Raw genomic sequence first — 15,044 nt, 5'->3', positions numbered from 1 at the left:
TCAATCTCACCGAGGCCGAGAACTGTGAACCGACAGAGGGACGCATTTGCAGCCTAGCATCAGCCCGAGTGTTATTGCTATTCTGGGTATATATGTTACTGTTATAACTTAAAAAATTTGAAGTGTAATGCTTTTTTTCCTAATTGTTTTGCGATCAAATCTTTTGTTATGTTCACGTATTAAACTGAGCCGATGCGCATCAAAGTTTTAGGTGAAAAAAGAGACTTTCAAACAGTCCTCTTCTCTGCCGCACATCAGTGCTGAGGCACACACTCTGATAAACGCAGCTCAGCTGCTGCAGCGAGAGAAAAATGACGGAGACGTAAGAAAAGGAAAGTGCAGAAAATACTAGCGTCTATTTGTGCACAACTTGACACAAACTAGAACAGGTAAGCTGTCAGCTTTGTGGATACTGGCGATATCGTTAACAATTCTCGTTTATAATAATTACTAATATGGCTTCTTCTAAACAAGATCTTGGTCTGTTGTTCTTTTAATGCGTGAACTTCATTATTTAAAGTGCAACTGCCATCCGTAATCGCAAAAAGCTTCTGTGCTTTGTCACTTTTAATAAAAAGTACCAGCTTTACCATGCTTAAAATTATTCCGAATTCATAACGAAATTCAAACAATGCAGTTTTGCCGCTCTTTAATGCGGCAGGCGTGGTCGCTTTAGCGCCTCAGTTCAAGGGCAAGTGAACCCATTAAATCTTTCTCTTTACTACTATAGTACATAGTGAACATGAATTAACATCAAAAGGTAGGCTATTTTATAAGAGATCCTACAGTACAACTTACTGAAATGTCTCATGTACAAGCTCATTCAGTGTTTCAAACTGCAGAAAACCTGTAAAGCTTGTAAACATTGCAACTTAATATACGTTTACCTCAGAATAACCATTCAGTGTCAATAAGCTCATCAGTCAACAAAAAAATAATGGTGCTTAAAAGGTTCTTCACGGAACCATTTTTGGTTCCACAAAGAAGCATTCAGTCAAAGGTGCTGGTTAAAGAAACCTCTCTTTGTTTATATCTGGAGAACCTTCTTTTTGCCACAAGAATCTTCTGTGAAACATAAAGGTTCTTTCAGATGTTAAAGGTTCTTTATGAAACCATTTAGCACAAAAAAGGTTCTTCTATGTCCATCGTGAAGCACCTTTATTTTAAGAGTGTATGGACAACATTTCCAGGATGCACTGAGGAGGAGCCCAAGCTACACTCAGTGGCCAAGTGATGCTTATGCTCCATGTACTGGTACAGATTCTGTGTAATGAACAATTCGTTGTGACTGTTTAGATTTCAAGCTGGAAAAGACATTTAGTCCGTTCGCACTTTTAGTTAACATGTCATGTAATATATGGGTTGGATTAAAATGCTAGTCAAGAAAAGATGAGACATAAAAACACATGACAGTATTTATTGAAATGTTAAAATGTAAAATAAATTAAATAATAACAATCGTAAAATAAATAAAACACGTTTATTCTGTGGCACCTAAAAAAAATATTTGGCTCCTAAGTTTTTTTCTTATAGGAGCCAATGGCTCCTTACTCAATTTTTTTGTTTGGAGCCCTGTAGATACTATTTAAACTGAACTGAGCTGGATGATGAAATCACTGAATTCAATGATGAACTGCCTTTAACTGAAAATTGAGTGTTTACTATTGTCATTTTGCATTATTGACACACTGTTCTCCTATTTAATACCTGTAAAGTGATTTTGATACAATCTGTATTGTTAAAAGCACTGTATAAATAAAGGTGACTTTAAAAACCTCTTTTGTGCAAACTAATTCCTTCCACCACTGATTCAAATCTCAAGTTGACAGTTTTTACAGCTGAGCCCAAGCCTCTGTTACTAAATGTCACGTTTAGAACTAGTAATGAAGAAATGTTAAGATGCATCATTCAAAGTGTATTGTTTTACTGTATTAAAAGCTCATTTATTATGTAAAGTATTATGAGACAGGTGGACTGAGCAGTGTGATTACCTAAATCTGATACAGCTTTCATTCTTTAGCTCATTCTCATATTCACAATAAAACATAGATTAATAAGACCAAAGATTTACCCCAAAACAATTATATCTCACGTTTAACCACTATATACACATCTGATTAGCGGCAAATTCCAGAAGACCTGGACGAGCTAAGGCTGCTCTCGGCAGGTTCATGAATGCTGATCGACCGCTGGCAACCCCGAAGCTCACATTTCCAAAAAACGTTAAGGCAAAATTTTCAAAAAATACATGATCTTTATTAACAAACCATATATTGCAGTCTAAACATGTACATTCTCGCCTAAAAAACTCTTAAAACTACATTCTAGTAAGCTACATTCTTACATTGCAATTTATGTAACTCAACATTTCTGTTACTTTAGGCACATGCTAAAAGCATGTTTTGCATGTTTAGGGTGATTGTGGTCCTACGTGACTAATGTTTTGAATTTTCAAACACAAATAATGAAATAGTAACTTGCTTTCTTGCAGGAGCAAGAAATGCCTATTCAGGAGCTCTTGAGTCTCTATGGTTATAGAGGCAGTGGATCACCTGAGGAAGAGGATGAGGAGGAAGATGATGAAGAGGATGTGGATGGAGAGGTGGAAGAGGAGGAGGAGGAGGAAGATGAAGGAGAGGATATGGATAATGATGAAAGCAGCAAAAGCAATGGAGAACTGAAGAAGAGCAAGGTCTGTCCTGTAAGATCCTATGTCCCATAATACATATCATGTAAATGACAGTATTTAGTAATATAGAAATATTGTTGTTGAACACACAGGATGCATACACAGCAAAAACAACCTTAATTTCAATGTAACTGGGTTCATACAATACAGGAAAACTTGGAATAATCAGGTGATTTCAAAAGTGTGATTTCCAGGCCTGAATTGAATAAGAGTAAGAATTAATATAAATAAGAATTAAGACAAATTTCTAGTAATGCACAGTTCTAAAGTTGGGCAAATAATTACTGTTTGTCAATGTGATCTCTAAAAATAGCCTTTTGAAAAGGCTAAACAAGTTTAGTCAACCTTTATTTATTTAGCACATTTGAAACAACTAGCGCTTGACGATAAACAATATCATAGTGAGATTGTGATAAAATTGATGTCTAACGAAAATAAGCTCACATATTTATGTGATATGGATATTTTGAACAGTATATCACACATCGCCTGCGACTCCATGAACCAGGTCTCCAGACTGCGACCAAATATGACTAGTTTTTTAGCGGTCGCCCATGCAAAATTTTTATATAATTATATTTAAAATTAATGCCCAGGCAATTTCATTAACGGCACATCCAGTCAGTCTCTGTTTTTATGAGAAACATCAAACAGTAAATGAGACTGGAAGCATAACAAAACCATGCTACTCATTTGAACTGCGCAGCGCTTAGAGTGTAGAGCCTGGTTTATACTTGCAGCGTCAGCATGAGCGTGCAGGTGCACGCAGCAAAAATAATGCAAATATTGAAGAAATGATGGATGGTTTTAGTGCTGGGCGGTATACCGGTTTACACCGAAAACCGGTGTATATTTTCGTTCCGATATTAATTTTTAATATACCACCATACCGATGTATTTAAATTATGTTTTATTAACAAGGTTCGGGAGGAGCACGATCAGATAATCAACCAATTTGGCTCAGGTGCAACTCGTTTAGCTAACCATCTTAACTAGCACAATACGTGTATATAAATGCAGCCTTCTTACCTCTATCCTGCGACAGTTTTCCGGCATCCCTCCTCCACCCCCCAACTCCTCACTCCTAATCTGTTTTTATCCCACATTAGGGACAGGGGGAGTTCTTCGGGTTCCGGCTATATTCCGGGCTCGGAGCCCTCCCCCAGGACAGCACGCCAAAATATGCTTACTATTTGCTAACAGATTAGATGTAAGGGTGAACTCGTGAATTACTCGACGTTCGGAACGTTATGCTGCGCCGCGGCACACTGTTTCAGACGGACCCTTTACAATGTTGCACTTCTAAGCAGCAACAGCGGTAAACACAGTACTGCTCTGGTGTTACATTATAACGCCTGTTTCACACATACTCCGTCTGCGGTGCGTATGCGTTGCGTATTTTTTTTACGCACACATGTTAACGGATTCCAGCGTTCATACTGCACGAGGCTGCGGTCGATCAGTGCGTTTCAGGAGCGGTGCGTCTGCAGCAGTGCAGCGAACGTTTATGTACCGAGTCTAGTTTTGCTGTGCTGCAGGCACTGAATTGTGAAAGCGCATTGTTCGCGGTAAAAATTAACATGGATTGACACGGAAATGCAGTCATTTCACAACAAATGTATACTAATTAAAGCTGTTTCACACGCAACACATGAGTTTTTGGCTAGGTTTAAAACAAGAAAAAGTGCACTTTTAGATAAACAAGGAAAACAATATATATATTCACTTTGGATGGAGGCAGAAAAACAAAGTCCATTAAGAACCGTGGGATTGCTTGTGATAAAGATTTAAATGCAAAAGTCACGAGACTGTTTCTGTCTGTGGTGTTTTCATTTGAAATATTTTAACAAGAAAAGTAGGCTAATTATTGTGTTTAAATGTTTTGCCGCTTGCTTGAGCAGCTTATTATACAAACCTAGAAGTAAAATGCATGAATAATGCGTTGTTTATATTTATTGAGTTTAAACTAATGTCTATAACTATGAAAGATTGTTACTGTTCTGTGATAAGACTCACAATGCTGGAAAAAAAAAAAGATATATATATTATATTATATGAAATCAAAACAATGAAAAAATGTTGTGTCTGTGAACTAAACAGACGCGGATCAGTAGTGGACTGCAAACGCGTCCTGTGTGAAAGCACAATGAGTCCGTGCTGCGGACTGCATATGCACTGCAGACGGAGTATGTGTGAAACAGGCGTTACAGGGAAGATGGATGCTCCAGAACTAGTAGAACATGACACAGAAGAACTTGTGCCAAAAAGAGGAGCCTGGTCTGTTGTTTGGAGAGTTTTTGGTTTCCAAAAATCCGATGTCGACCAAACAACCATTTTATGCAAGTGCTGTCGGGCTAAAAGCACGTCTTGGAATATCAACCAGCAGAAAATGCATTGTACACCTGATTATGCATGAAAAAAAAAAAAACGTCATAAACCGGGAAACCGGCATAATTTAGAAAAAAATTGTGATATAAATTTTTGGTCAAACCGCCCAGCACTAGATGGTTTTTTAAGTTAAAGTAAAGTAAAAGACAGCTTCTTAATCAAGAGAGGGTGAACATGTTGGTATTCTTGTGAAAAAAAAAACAAAAAAAAAAACATGCAAGCACTGTCACCAACAGCAAGTTTAGTTTTACTTTTCTTTTTGTTTGGTGTTTACCTTATGTTACGCTATGGAGGCTCTCTTTTATTTATTTATTTATTAATTTAATTTAATTTTTTAAATTTGATTCCTCAGTGGTTGCTGCGCCACAAGAATGCGCTGTTTTTACGTGTATTTAGCTTTGATTTTAAAAGAAAACAGCGCCTCCTTGTGGCGTGGATGATACAGAAGAGCATACGCAGCACACGGTGATATGGACAATCACTTTGTTTTATATCAAATAAACAATTAATTTTCATAAACTATTTAGCATTTGAAAACCGTAAACCTTAAGATTCAACCTCTGAAGTGAGTTTTTCTATCAATACATTTTAGCGGAAATAAAAAGCGGAAAGAAGGTGATTTTTTGGACTAGAGACATTGTTAACCCTCTGGAGTCGATTAACGCGTATACGCGATTTGGGGTATTTTCTCCTGATAACCCCGAAAAGAACTTAAATTACACTTTTAGTCTTGATCGTACAGATAAGAGCAATACATCAATCGAATCTGTAAAGGGTCTACTTTTTTGTATACAGACATAATAACAACAAAACTTTGTGCACTTATAAAATAAAGATAACAAACAAGGAGTGCTGTCTGCAGCCTTTGTCTGCGTGGTATGCCAGGTATGTGATGTTCATTTATATATTTCAACATGACACATGAGCCTGCATTTATTTGATCCAAAATACAGAAAGTTGCATTTGCTGAAGCAGTAATATTGTAAAATATTTTTACTATTTAAAATAACTTCTTTCTATTTGAATAAATTTTAAAATTTTAATTTATTCCTGTGATCAAAGCTAAATTTTCAACATCATCACTCCAGTCTTACTCCAAGCGTAACAATATACACTATACCATTTAAAAGCTGTGAGTCAGTGTGTATGTATATATATATATATATATATATATATATATATATATATAATATATATATATATATAAATATATACATATATACATATAAACTTATTTAGCACACAAGTGATGATAAATACATGTTCTTTCAATTAATAATAAAAAATCATCTCTTTTCAAAATTAATAATAATAATAATAATAATAATAATAATAATAATAAATGTTTTTTTGAGTAGCAAATCAGAATATTAGAATGATTTCTGAAGGATCGTGTGACTGGAGTAATGATGCTAAAAATTCAGTTTTGAAAGTCAGCTTTGATTGTTCCTAATAAGCTGTTTAACTGCACTTGCAAGTGAATCTCAAGTTATTTTGTGGGATAATTAAATATATTCTAAATAAACTACAAACATAAAAAATATATACATTTATTTTGTTCTCACATTCTTTTTTGTAACTCTTCTCTTTCAGTCACACACCTGCCTGAAAGGCTCATTATGCAGCTCATTATGCGGGCCTTTGTCTTCTCAGGTGTAAATCACACAAATATTCATGATAGTTGATGCCTACTCGCATATGCCCTTTTGAAACAAAAACAGGGTTTCCGCGGGGCATTAAAAAGCATTAAAAGTCCTTAAATGGATTTTGCGAAAAATAAGGCCTTAAATGGCATTAAAAAGCATTAAATTTGATTCCTACAGGCATAAAATTTTTTATAGTTTTGAAGAGAATTTTATATAAATTTATTGAATATAGCCTTCATAATTAATTAAAAAAACAACAAAAAAAATTGTTGTCGCAAGTTATGTAACGTTACGTTAGTGTGATAAACACGTGGAACCAGTTTGGTAATTGGTTCCAGGCGGAGCAAAATTGCCGTGATGCGGATGAGATTTGGGCATTTTGTACAGCAGTGGACCGATCTGAACCTAGGAAAAATGGGAAAGTGTAAGTTCCAGCCGAAGTGGCTGGAAAATGAAAATTGTAATACATGGTTGCAGCCTGTTAGTGGTAAAAATTATGAGGGATTTTGCATTTTGTTATAATTGCACACTTTTGTTTTCGGTTATCCTACAGTTACTGGTTTGTTGTTTTGCGCACACTTTTACAAAAGCAAGCTTTTTGAATAATTGTGGCTCTCAACTTAAAGTAGGGTTCCTGCTAATTTTGAAATATCTCCAAATAAATGGACATTTTTAGCTGCCTCCTGAGCCATTTCTATTTCAGTTCAGAGTGATATAGTTTCATCATTGCATCATCGTCAAACTGAATGGTTGCAATTCAGAATTTGGGACATGTCTAAAAAAATGTGTGTGTATATATCAGTGGTGGTCAGTAACGGAGTAGCTTTACTTTGTTACTGTACTTAAGTACATTTTTCAAGTATCTGTACTTTACTGGAGTAGTTTTATTTTGACTAACTTTTACTTCACTACATTCCAAAGCATAAGATCGTACTTTTTACTTCACTACATTTCATAAAACATATTGTTACTCCTTATAATATATCACGTGCTCCGAAACCCAGAAGCGGTGTCTGATTCAAGAACGAACTGATTCTTTTTATTGAACCTTTTAAATCGGTTCGCAAATCGCACCAAACGATTCATTCACGAATTAGAATGATCCGATTGCAGCTGTTCTCAAGTCAACAACTTACTGATTCAAATGAACCGTTTAGTGCGAGTCTCCAGTGAACTGAATTCAAAAGTAAGAACTGGGATGCGCGACTGATGCTGCTAAAAGTAAGTTATTAATGTCGAAATTTAGAAATAATTATTGAACCTGAAAATCATATTTAGGTCAAAACTGTCAGTTGTTTTTTAACTAAATCTGCTGTAAAGGGTGATCTATTTAAGCCCAATGAAATGATTGAATGCAGACGATGCAGACACATCAATCGGAGTCTCGATGTTTTAGGTAAAAAAAACGAAACATTTAAATTACACAGATTAAATAAAATAACTCATGTACGTTCAAATTCCCAGCTGCCATAATGTTAACAGTTTTATTAAAATGCTACGCATGCCCTATGTGACATCTGTTTTTAAATTGTTTATCAACAGTATACATTTTTATATTGTTTGGATTAACTAGCCGAGTAGACGGATATGAATGTTTATTCATAACCATACTGAAAATAAATAAATATTGTTACCTGATGCTAACTGTCTAGCTAACAAGCTTGCTGGTGCTAAGTTGAGGTAATTTTTTAGATATAAAGTCCATTTTTATTCAGCCACCTAGATTGATTACATCTGGGGGAAAAGAAAGGCTGTGATGTTCAGAATATGGTAACTACAGTAATTATCAAAGTGGGAAGTGATGCCCTCTGGGGGCATTTGGCCAGGGGTGTTTTTACACCACAGACAAGGTTTGAGAAGGAAAAAATCGTTATGAAAACATAATTATATTTTCCTTAAAATGTTCTTCCTAACTTCAGGCCTTATTCTCATGTCATATATAACTGTGATGTTCTGCAAAACAACAAACTTTTAAATACTTTTTTTCTTCCTGGTGAAAATCAGATGGTCAAATCTGTTTTCTCTCAGGAACATCGCAGTATAAGCTTCACAGTGAACATTACTCTCGTCAATGTAGTCCACATCAACAACAAAAATATAACTTGACTCCATATAGTGGTTATTTTTGAAAAATCTCAGGTATTTTGAAAATCTATCTTTCGGTACTTTTTTACTTAAGTACATAAAAAATCGAGTACTTTTGTACTTTCACTTGAGTAAAATTGAAAAAGGAGTACTTTTACTGGAGTAATATTTTAATATTTTATTATATGTATTTGTACTTTTACTCAAGTACTTTATTTGTGTACTTCGTTCACCACTGGTATGTATATATATATATATATCTATATATATATATATATATATAATATATATATATATATATATATATATATATATATATATATATATATATATATGTAATATCTGTGGTTAGTCATGGGTCGTGTATGGCTTTACTTAAAAAAAAAAAAGGCATTAAAAAGGCATTAAATTTAATTTGAAGATACCTGCAGAAACCCTGAAAAAGTGTCTTAGAAAATTAAAATTAATCTATTGTTTTCTGTGAGTGAGTAAACAAGATGATTTTCACATTATTTTGAAGCAAAAATTCTAGGCTACATGCTCCAGGTTTGACAGTCTTGCTAACAAATGTTCTCTAGGTGTTTTATGACCTTATTTCAGTGACTTCAAAATTGTAGTTTTTTATTAACCACGCATAAACTTTGTTTTCTCAAAAACACAATCATGTACATACATGCTATTTACATATTATTGTAACCCAGTTTGTACTGATTACAGTGTTATTAGACTTTAGCCATGTATCTATTTATAAGCAACTGAAAAAAGCACAAAAGTCAGGGGATGTCAAAACTTCTCCAGGCCCCCAAAACCCCTCAGACCCCAGAGGGTTAAACAGATTCTGAGGAATCAGTTTGTAAACAGTATTTAGCTAAATTAGAATTACCTCAGATCTCTCAGATAAATAAAGAATCTTTGGAGGCCCCATTAAGTTTGGAGGAGCTCCATAAATCACTAAAACGTTTACAAAAAGGCAAATTGCCAGGTCTAGACGGTCTTCCCCCTGAATTATATTTAGAAATCTGGGAGTTGGTAGGGACACTCATGCTTAACTCATTTAATTTTGCAATTGAGCATGGTATATTTCATAGAGATCAAAACACATCGCTGATATCATTACTTCTTAAAAAAGGGAAAGATCCATTAGACTGCTCCAGCTACAGACCGATATCACTTATCCCAGGTGATCTAAAAGTTTATGCTAAAGTTCTTGCCTTTCACATGGAGAAGGTAAATTATGGATCATTCTATGGTTCATGGTTCATTCTAATCATTCTATGAATAAGACCTTATACCACTCACCTGCAGTAGGGGTTCAATCTTCAACTGGCTGGCAGGAGCCGCCACTGACAGGTCACGTGACCTGCCAGTGGTTGGTGGCAGCTGCCAGTCAGGTCACATGACCTGCCAGTGGTTGGTGCTAGTCTGATTCTGGCAGCTGCCAGTGGCAGGCCATGTGACCTGTCAGTGGGGATGCAACGATACCATTTTTTCAGAACCACTCCATTTCAATACCAAACATTTTTTTTTGATCAATGTAGAATTTCTATACTATTGCGTGTTCACCTGATCATCACATTTGTGTGTGTTAAACACAATCTACTAAATATAGACAACTTCATTTTAATGAAAACTAACAAATTAAAAAATATATAATCATAATCTGACAAAAAAAAATCCTATTATAAACTAGGTTAGTGGATAATTCAGCAGCAAAAGTTATTTTGGAAAATGCACAATAATTAAAAATAATAAACTAAACTAAACATTTAGTGAGGCAACATTATTTTGTGGGCAACAAATAAATGTAAAGTGTAGGACTAAATCTGGTAAAATGTTACACATTGCTCTTTGTATTGTTGTAAAATACATTAATGTAAAAATAAGGATGCTTCTCATTATTGCCTATAATAATTTGGCATTATTGCCAAATTGCCTATATATATATATATATATATAAATATATATATATATATATATATATAAGACATTTCTTTTAAATGCATAACACAGTAATGAAGGCAGCAACATATGATAGAACAGAACAAAAAAGACTCAATCCTTCATTGCGCAAAAGTATAATACAAAAGGGTATGGCTCCACTACAGAGCAGTGTAAAGTGCTTATGCGCATCCCGTTAGCTTAACTTAAATATTGGAATGGATGGGGGCATGCTGGCAGTATGCCTTAAGTTTAAGCAACCATAAATTTTCAGCAGATTTTGTGTTTTGTGCTTAATTTCTTATTGTGAACCTGTTCAGTTCCTTACTTTTACATGGTTGATGTTTTAGAGGATTTTAGCTTGATTAAAGTGTTTAACTGACCGTGATCCCGACTGATTGGTTATTGCTTCCACTGGCTGCTCAATCAGACAGCCGCAAGAGCGCTCCGAGTTTAATGCATTCTCTACCACTCTCAATGAAATTTTTTTTTTTTTTTTTTTGTGATTATTAAAGGTGCCATGTGTCATGCCTGGTAAAAAAATCAAGTCATACTCCACATTCCATACCAGATGGGGGCAGTATGCCTCAATAAAGTGAATTGGTCTACTCTAGAGTAACAAACGAGAAACGGCATAGTCTCTATGCTCCGCCCCTACCTTCACAACAACCCTAGAGCCATAGCCGAAGCCTAAGAGGACGTTTTGCCTCCAGAGGAACGTTGGGTGATGTCAAGTGATTTTGAAACATGACATCTTCAAGCTACTCCCCTTCACCTTTACCAGTGAATATGTTCATGTTCAACATTAGCACGTTTATCGAACAGCCTTCGATACATTTCTATGTTATAACTTCCCAAAAAAAAAAATACGCAAACATATAAAACAAACTTCTAGCGAAATACTAACAGCATCTTACTTACCAATCCAAAAGAAATGTTGCAAGTTCGGAGTCGAACCTCATTTCTTTCAAGTCCATCAGTTGTCTCCAGCGATGGAAAGCAGTGCCGATGTTTACTCTGGTTCGGCTCCTTTTCTTATCGGATTTGATTTGTGATTCCGAGCGCGGTTGTTTCCCTGTAGCGGGTGGTGGTGGTAGGTGTCTCTTGCCAAGGGCTTCAGCCATCCTTCCGCTCTCTTCCCTGAACTGAAATGAAGTAGTGGGCTGTACTTTCCACACGATTGACATCAGGTTTAAGTACGCCCACAAGCCGTGCGAGTTATTCGTGTATTGCAGGTTGGCTGGTGGTTATGTTGCCCGCATACCGCCTCCCATGGCCGAAATTGGTATTACGACACCTGTCGGGCCATGGCTAGTAATGCTAATGCTAATTAAGGTTGATATCTCTGCAGCACTATAACTTGACTTTTTTTTTTAATGACATCATCGCCCTTATTTCTTCTCATTCTTTTGATGCGTGTAGGTCATTTTTTGGATATTTTTACCTCAATTTTTACACATGGCACCTTTAATATATTCTTATGGGTCTAGTCTTTAAATTTGTTGACATTTTATAGAGGCTTATTACGAATAAAGTAAAGGTCTAGTCGTTTACATGATAGATATTTTAGGAAGGTTTATCCCAAATGGCCGTGATCCCAACTGGCAGCTGATTTTCGCTTCCACTGGCCACTCAATCAGACAGCCGCCTCGTTCCAAGGAATTCTAATAATTTTATTCCCCTAGCTACAGTGGAAGGAGAGCAAAACACATAAATCTGCCATAAATCAATGGTTCCCGATAGTGTACTGACAGCTGCCACCAGCCCCTGCAGGTCACATGACCTGTCAGTTGCTGTTCCTGCCAGCCAGTTGAAGATTGAATCCCCACTCATCAGTCTTGACTGGCAATATTATTTCTCCCCGTTCCTTCTACAATGGGGAACGAGGCAGGGATGTCCACTTTCCCATTTATTGTTTTGTTTATCTCTTGAACCACTAGCAAAAGCCATCAGGAAGTCTGAAGTAGCATCAATTAAGATCCATGATCACAATCAAATTATTTCATTGTACACAGATAACATTATTTTATATTTAGATCAGTTTGTTATCAGTTTCTGATATAATTAAGGAATTTGATAATTTTAGTGGTTTATCAGGATACAAGATTAATTGGACCAAATCTGCTTTAATGCCAATTAACAATGTTAAGTTTAATTCTTCTATTCCCCCATATATTCATATTAAGGATTATTTCACGTATTTGGGCATTACCATATATAAAAACATACATAAGATTGCCAGAGACAATTTTAGTAATGTCCTAGTTAAGATCAAAAGTGATATTCAAAGATGGAATAACCTTAAAGTTTCTCTTCAAGGTAAAATCTCCATAGTTAAAATTAATTTATTACCTCGGCTTAACTTTCTGGCTTGCCTGCTGTCACCTCTGGCTTGTCCGCTGTTGCCTCTGGCTTGCTTAGTTGGGGACACTTCATTTATGATTGCACAGATACTATTTAAATTGAACTGAGCTGCATGATTACTTTATTTATTTTGATGATGAACTGCTTTAACTGTCATTTTTCATTATTGACACTATTTTCCTAATTAATGTTGTTCATTTGCTTTGACACAATCTGTATTGTTAAAAGCGCTATATAAATAAAGGTGACTTGACTTTTCTCTATACTGCCACTTTCTCCCCCTCCAGGTTACTTTAAGGTGATAAACTCTATACTTTCCCTTTTTAAATGGAATGGTAAGCACCCCAGAATCAAACTTACCAAGTTACAGCATCCTATACTCGCAGGAGGACTGGCTGTACCAAATTTCAAATTGTATTATTGGCTCTTCATAATTGGGTTGACCCTCAATCTAAAGTGTCATGGAGAGTGATTGAAGCTGACAGTGCACCGTTATGGCACAATCTAAGATTTTTTATGTGGAAATCATTCATTTGTCCAAACATCTTGGTCTTCTTTAGGCATATACACGTGCAGTGATTTATATGATGACCAATGCCTTTGTTCGTTTCAGGCATTAAGAATTAAGTTTTGTTTACCAGCGTCATCATATTTTGTCTTTTTTCAGTTACATTCTGTTCTCAAGGCATATGGAGTTCCTTGGACATCTCCTATTTCCTCTCATCCTATGCGAGATTGGATTGCACCATCTTCTGGTCGATCATCTGTTTCCTTAATACATAGTAAAATTATTGATTGCATTACAAAACCTCTTTCTATCAAATCTGTTGGGAATTGGGAACTATCTGACCTTAATTTATCTGTCGACTGGGAGAGGGTGTGGTCTAACCTCAGTTTAACCTCTAGAAACTTGGCTCATCGTCTTATACATTTCAAAATTATTCATAGAGCATATATACCTCCTTAGAAAAGATTCAAAATTAAACTACAACCAAAGTACAACTGCCGTATCTGTAATACTGTGTCATCAGGTACTTTTCTTCATATTTTTTGGGAGTGTCCTATTGTCAATAATCTGTGGACACATTTAAACTTTGTTTTATCCTCTTTACTACAAATTGATTACACGGTTAAGCCGAGTTTATGTCTTCTTGATGATTCTGGCTTCTGTATAAGCTCAATACAAAAAAAGAATGTTGTTTGCTGGTTTTACAGCTGCATAATAGACAATAATACAGAACTGGTTTACACCAGCTTGTATGAGAAGACGTATTGGATCCATAGTCTTCTTAAAATAGTGGCCTGTGAATGTACAACAGCACAAATTAATAAGGTCAAACCTAGTACTATTGGTGTTTGGCAGTGTTTTTTTTATTTATTTATTAGTTTTTTCTAAAATACAGGATTATATAAGAGTAATTATATATTTTTTCCTTCCTTCTATTTCTCATTGAAATATGTAAATTGATTATATGTCTGTTGTTGTTGTTTTTGCGTTCTATCCTGAATGGATGTCATGATGTTATTTGTTATATGTAAAATACTAATAAAAAGTTGATCACCAAAAAAAAAAAAAAAAAAAAGATAATGATACGAATTCTACTTATAAGAACTATAAAATGCACTAAGGATTACTTAGGATTAATGAGCTGCTGGATTCATGAATATAAATCAGGTTTTGTGCGTTCGTTTGAACTGATTTGCTGAAATCAAAATAGATGAGTGCCAGCCAGTGAGATTGCCGTTTGCGCATTAGTTCCGCCTACTACTGGAAAACCCAACGGTTCTTAAAAGCTGAAGAATTCCAAAGGAATGCTGTTATTTTGACAGGAAAATACAACAAAGTATATTGTATACCTGAAACTCTGAAGCGCTCAGTTTTCAGCAAGTGAAAATATATCTGTGCTAAACTTATACTTAGCCTCCAGCTCACA

General features: G+C 35.4%; 1 protein-coding gene across 1 annotated transcript in view; it reads left to right on the top strand.

Annotated features, from left to right (window-relative positions):
- Positions 1–15,044, top strand: part of mier1b (mesoderm induction early response 1b, transcriptional regulator) — a 93,746-nt gene that overhangs the window by 26,131 nt on the left and 52,571 nt on the right. The window contains exon 4 of the mRNA XM_042714281.1: positions 2,492–2,692. Within this exon, the coding sequence (XP_042570215.1) occupies positions 2,492–2,692 (201 nt within the window). The remainder of the gene's footprint in view (positions 1–2,491; positions 2,693–15,044) is intronic.

Source organism: Cyprinus carpio, chromosome A2 (assembly GCF_018340385.1).
Source record: "Cyprinus carpio isolate SPL01 chromosome A2, ASM1834038v1, whole genome shotgun sequence".
NCBI classification, from domain to species: Eukaryota; Metazoa; Chordata; class Actinopteri; order Cypriniformes; family Cyprinidae; genus Cyprinus; species Cyprinus carpio.
This window is presented reverse-complemented; position numbering and strand designations above follow the sequence as displayed.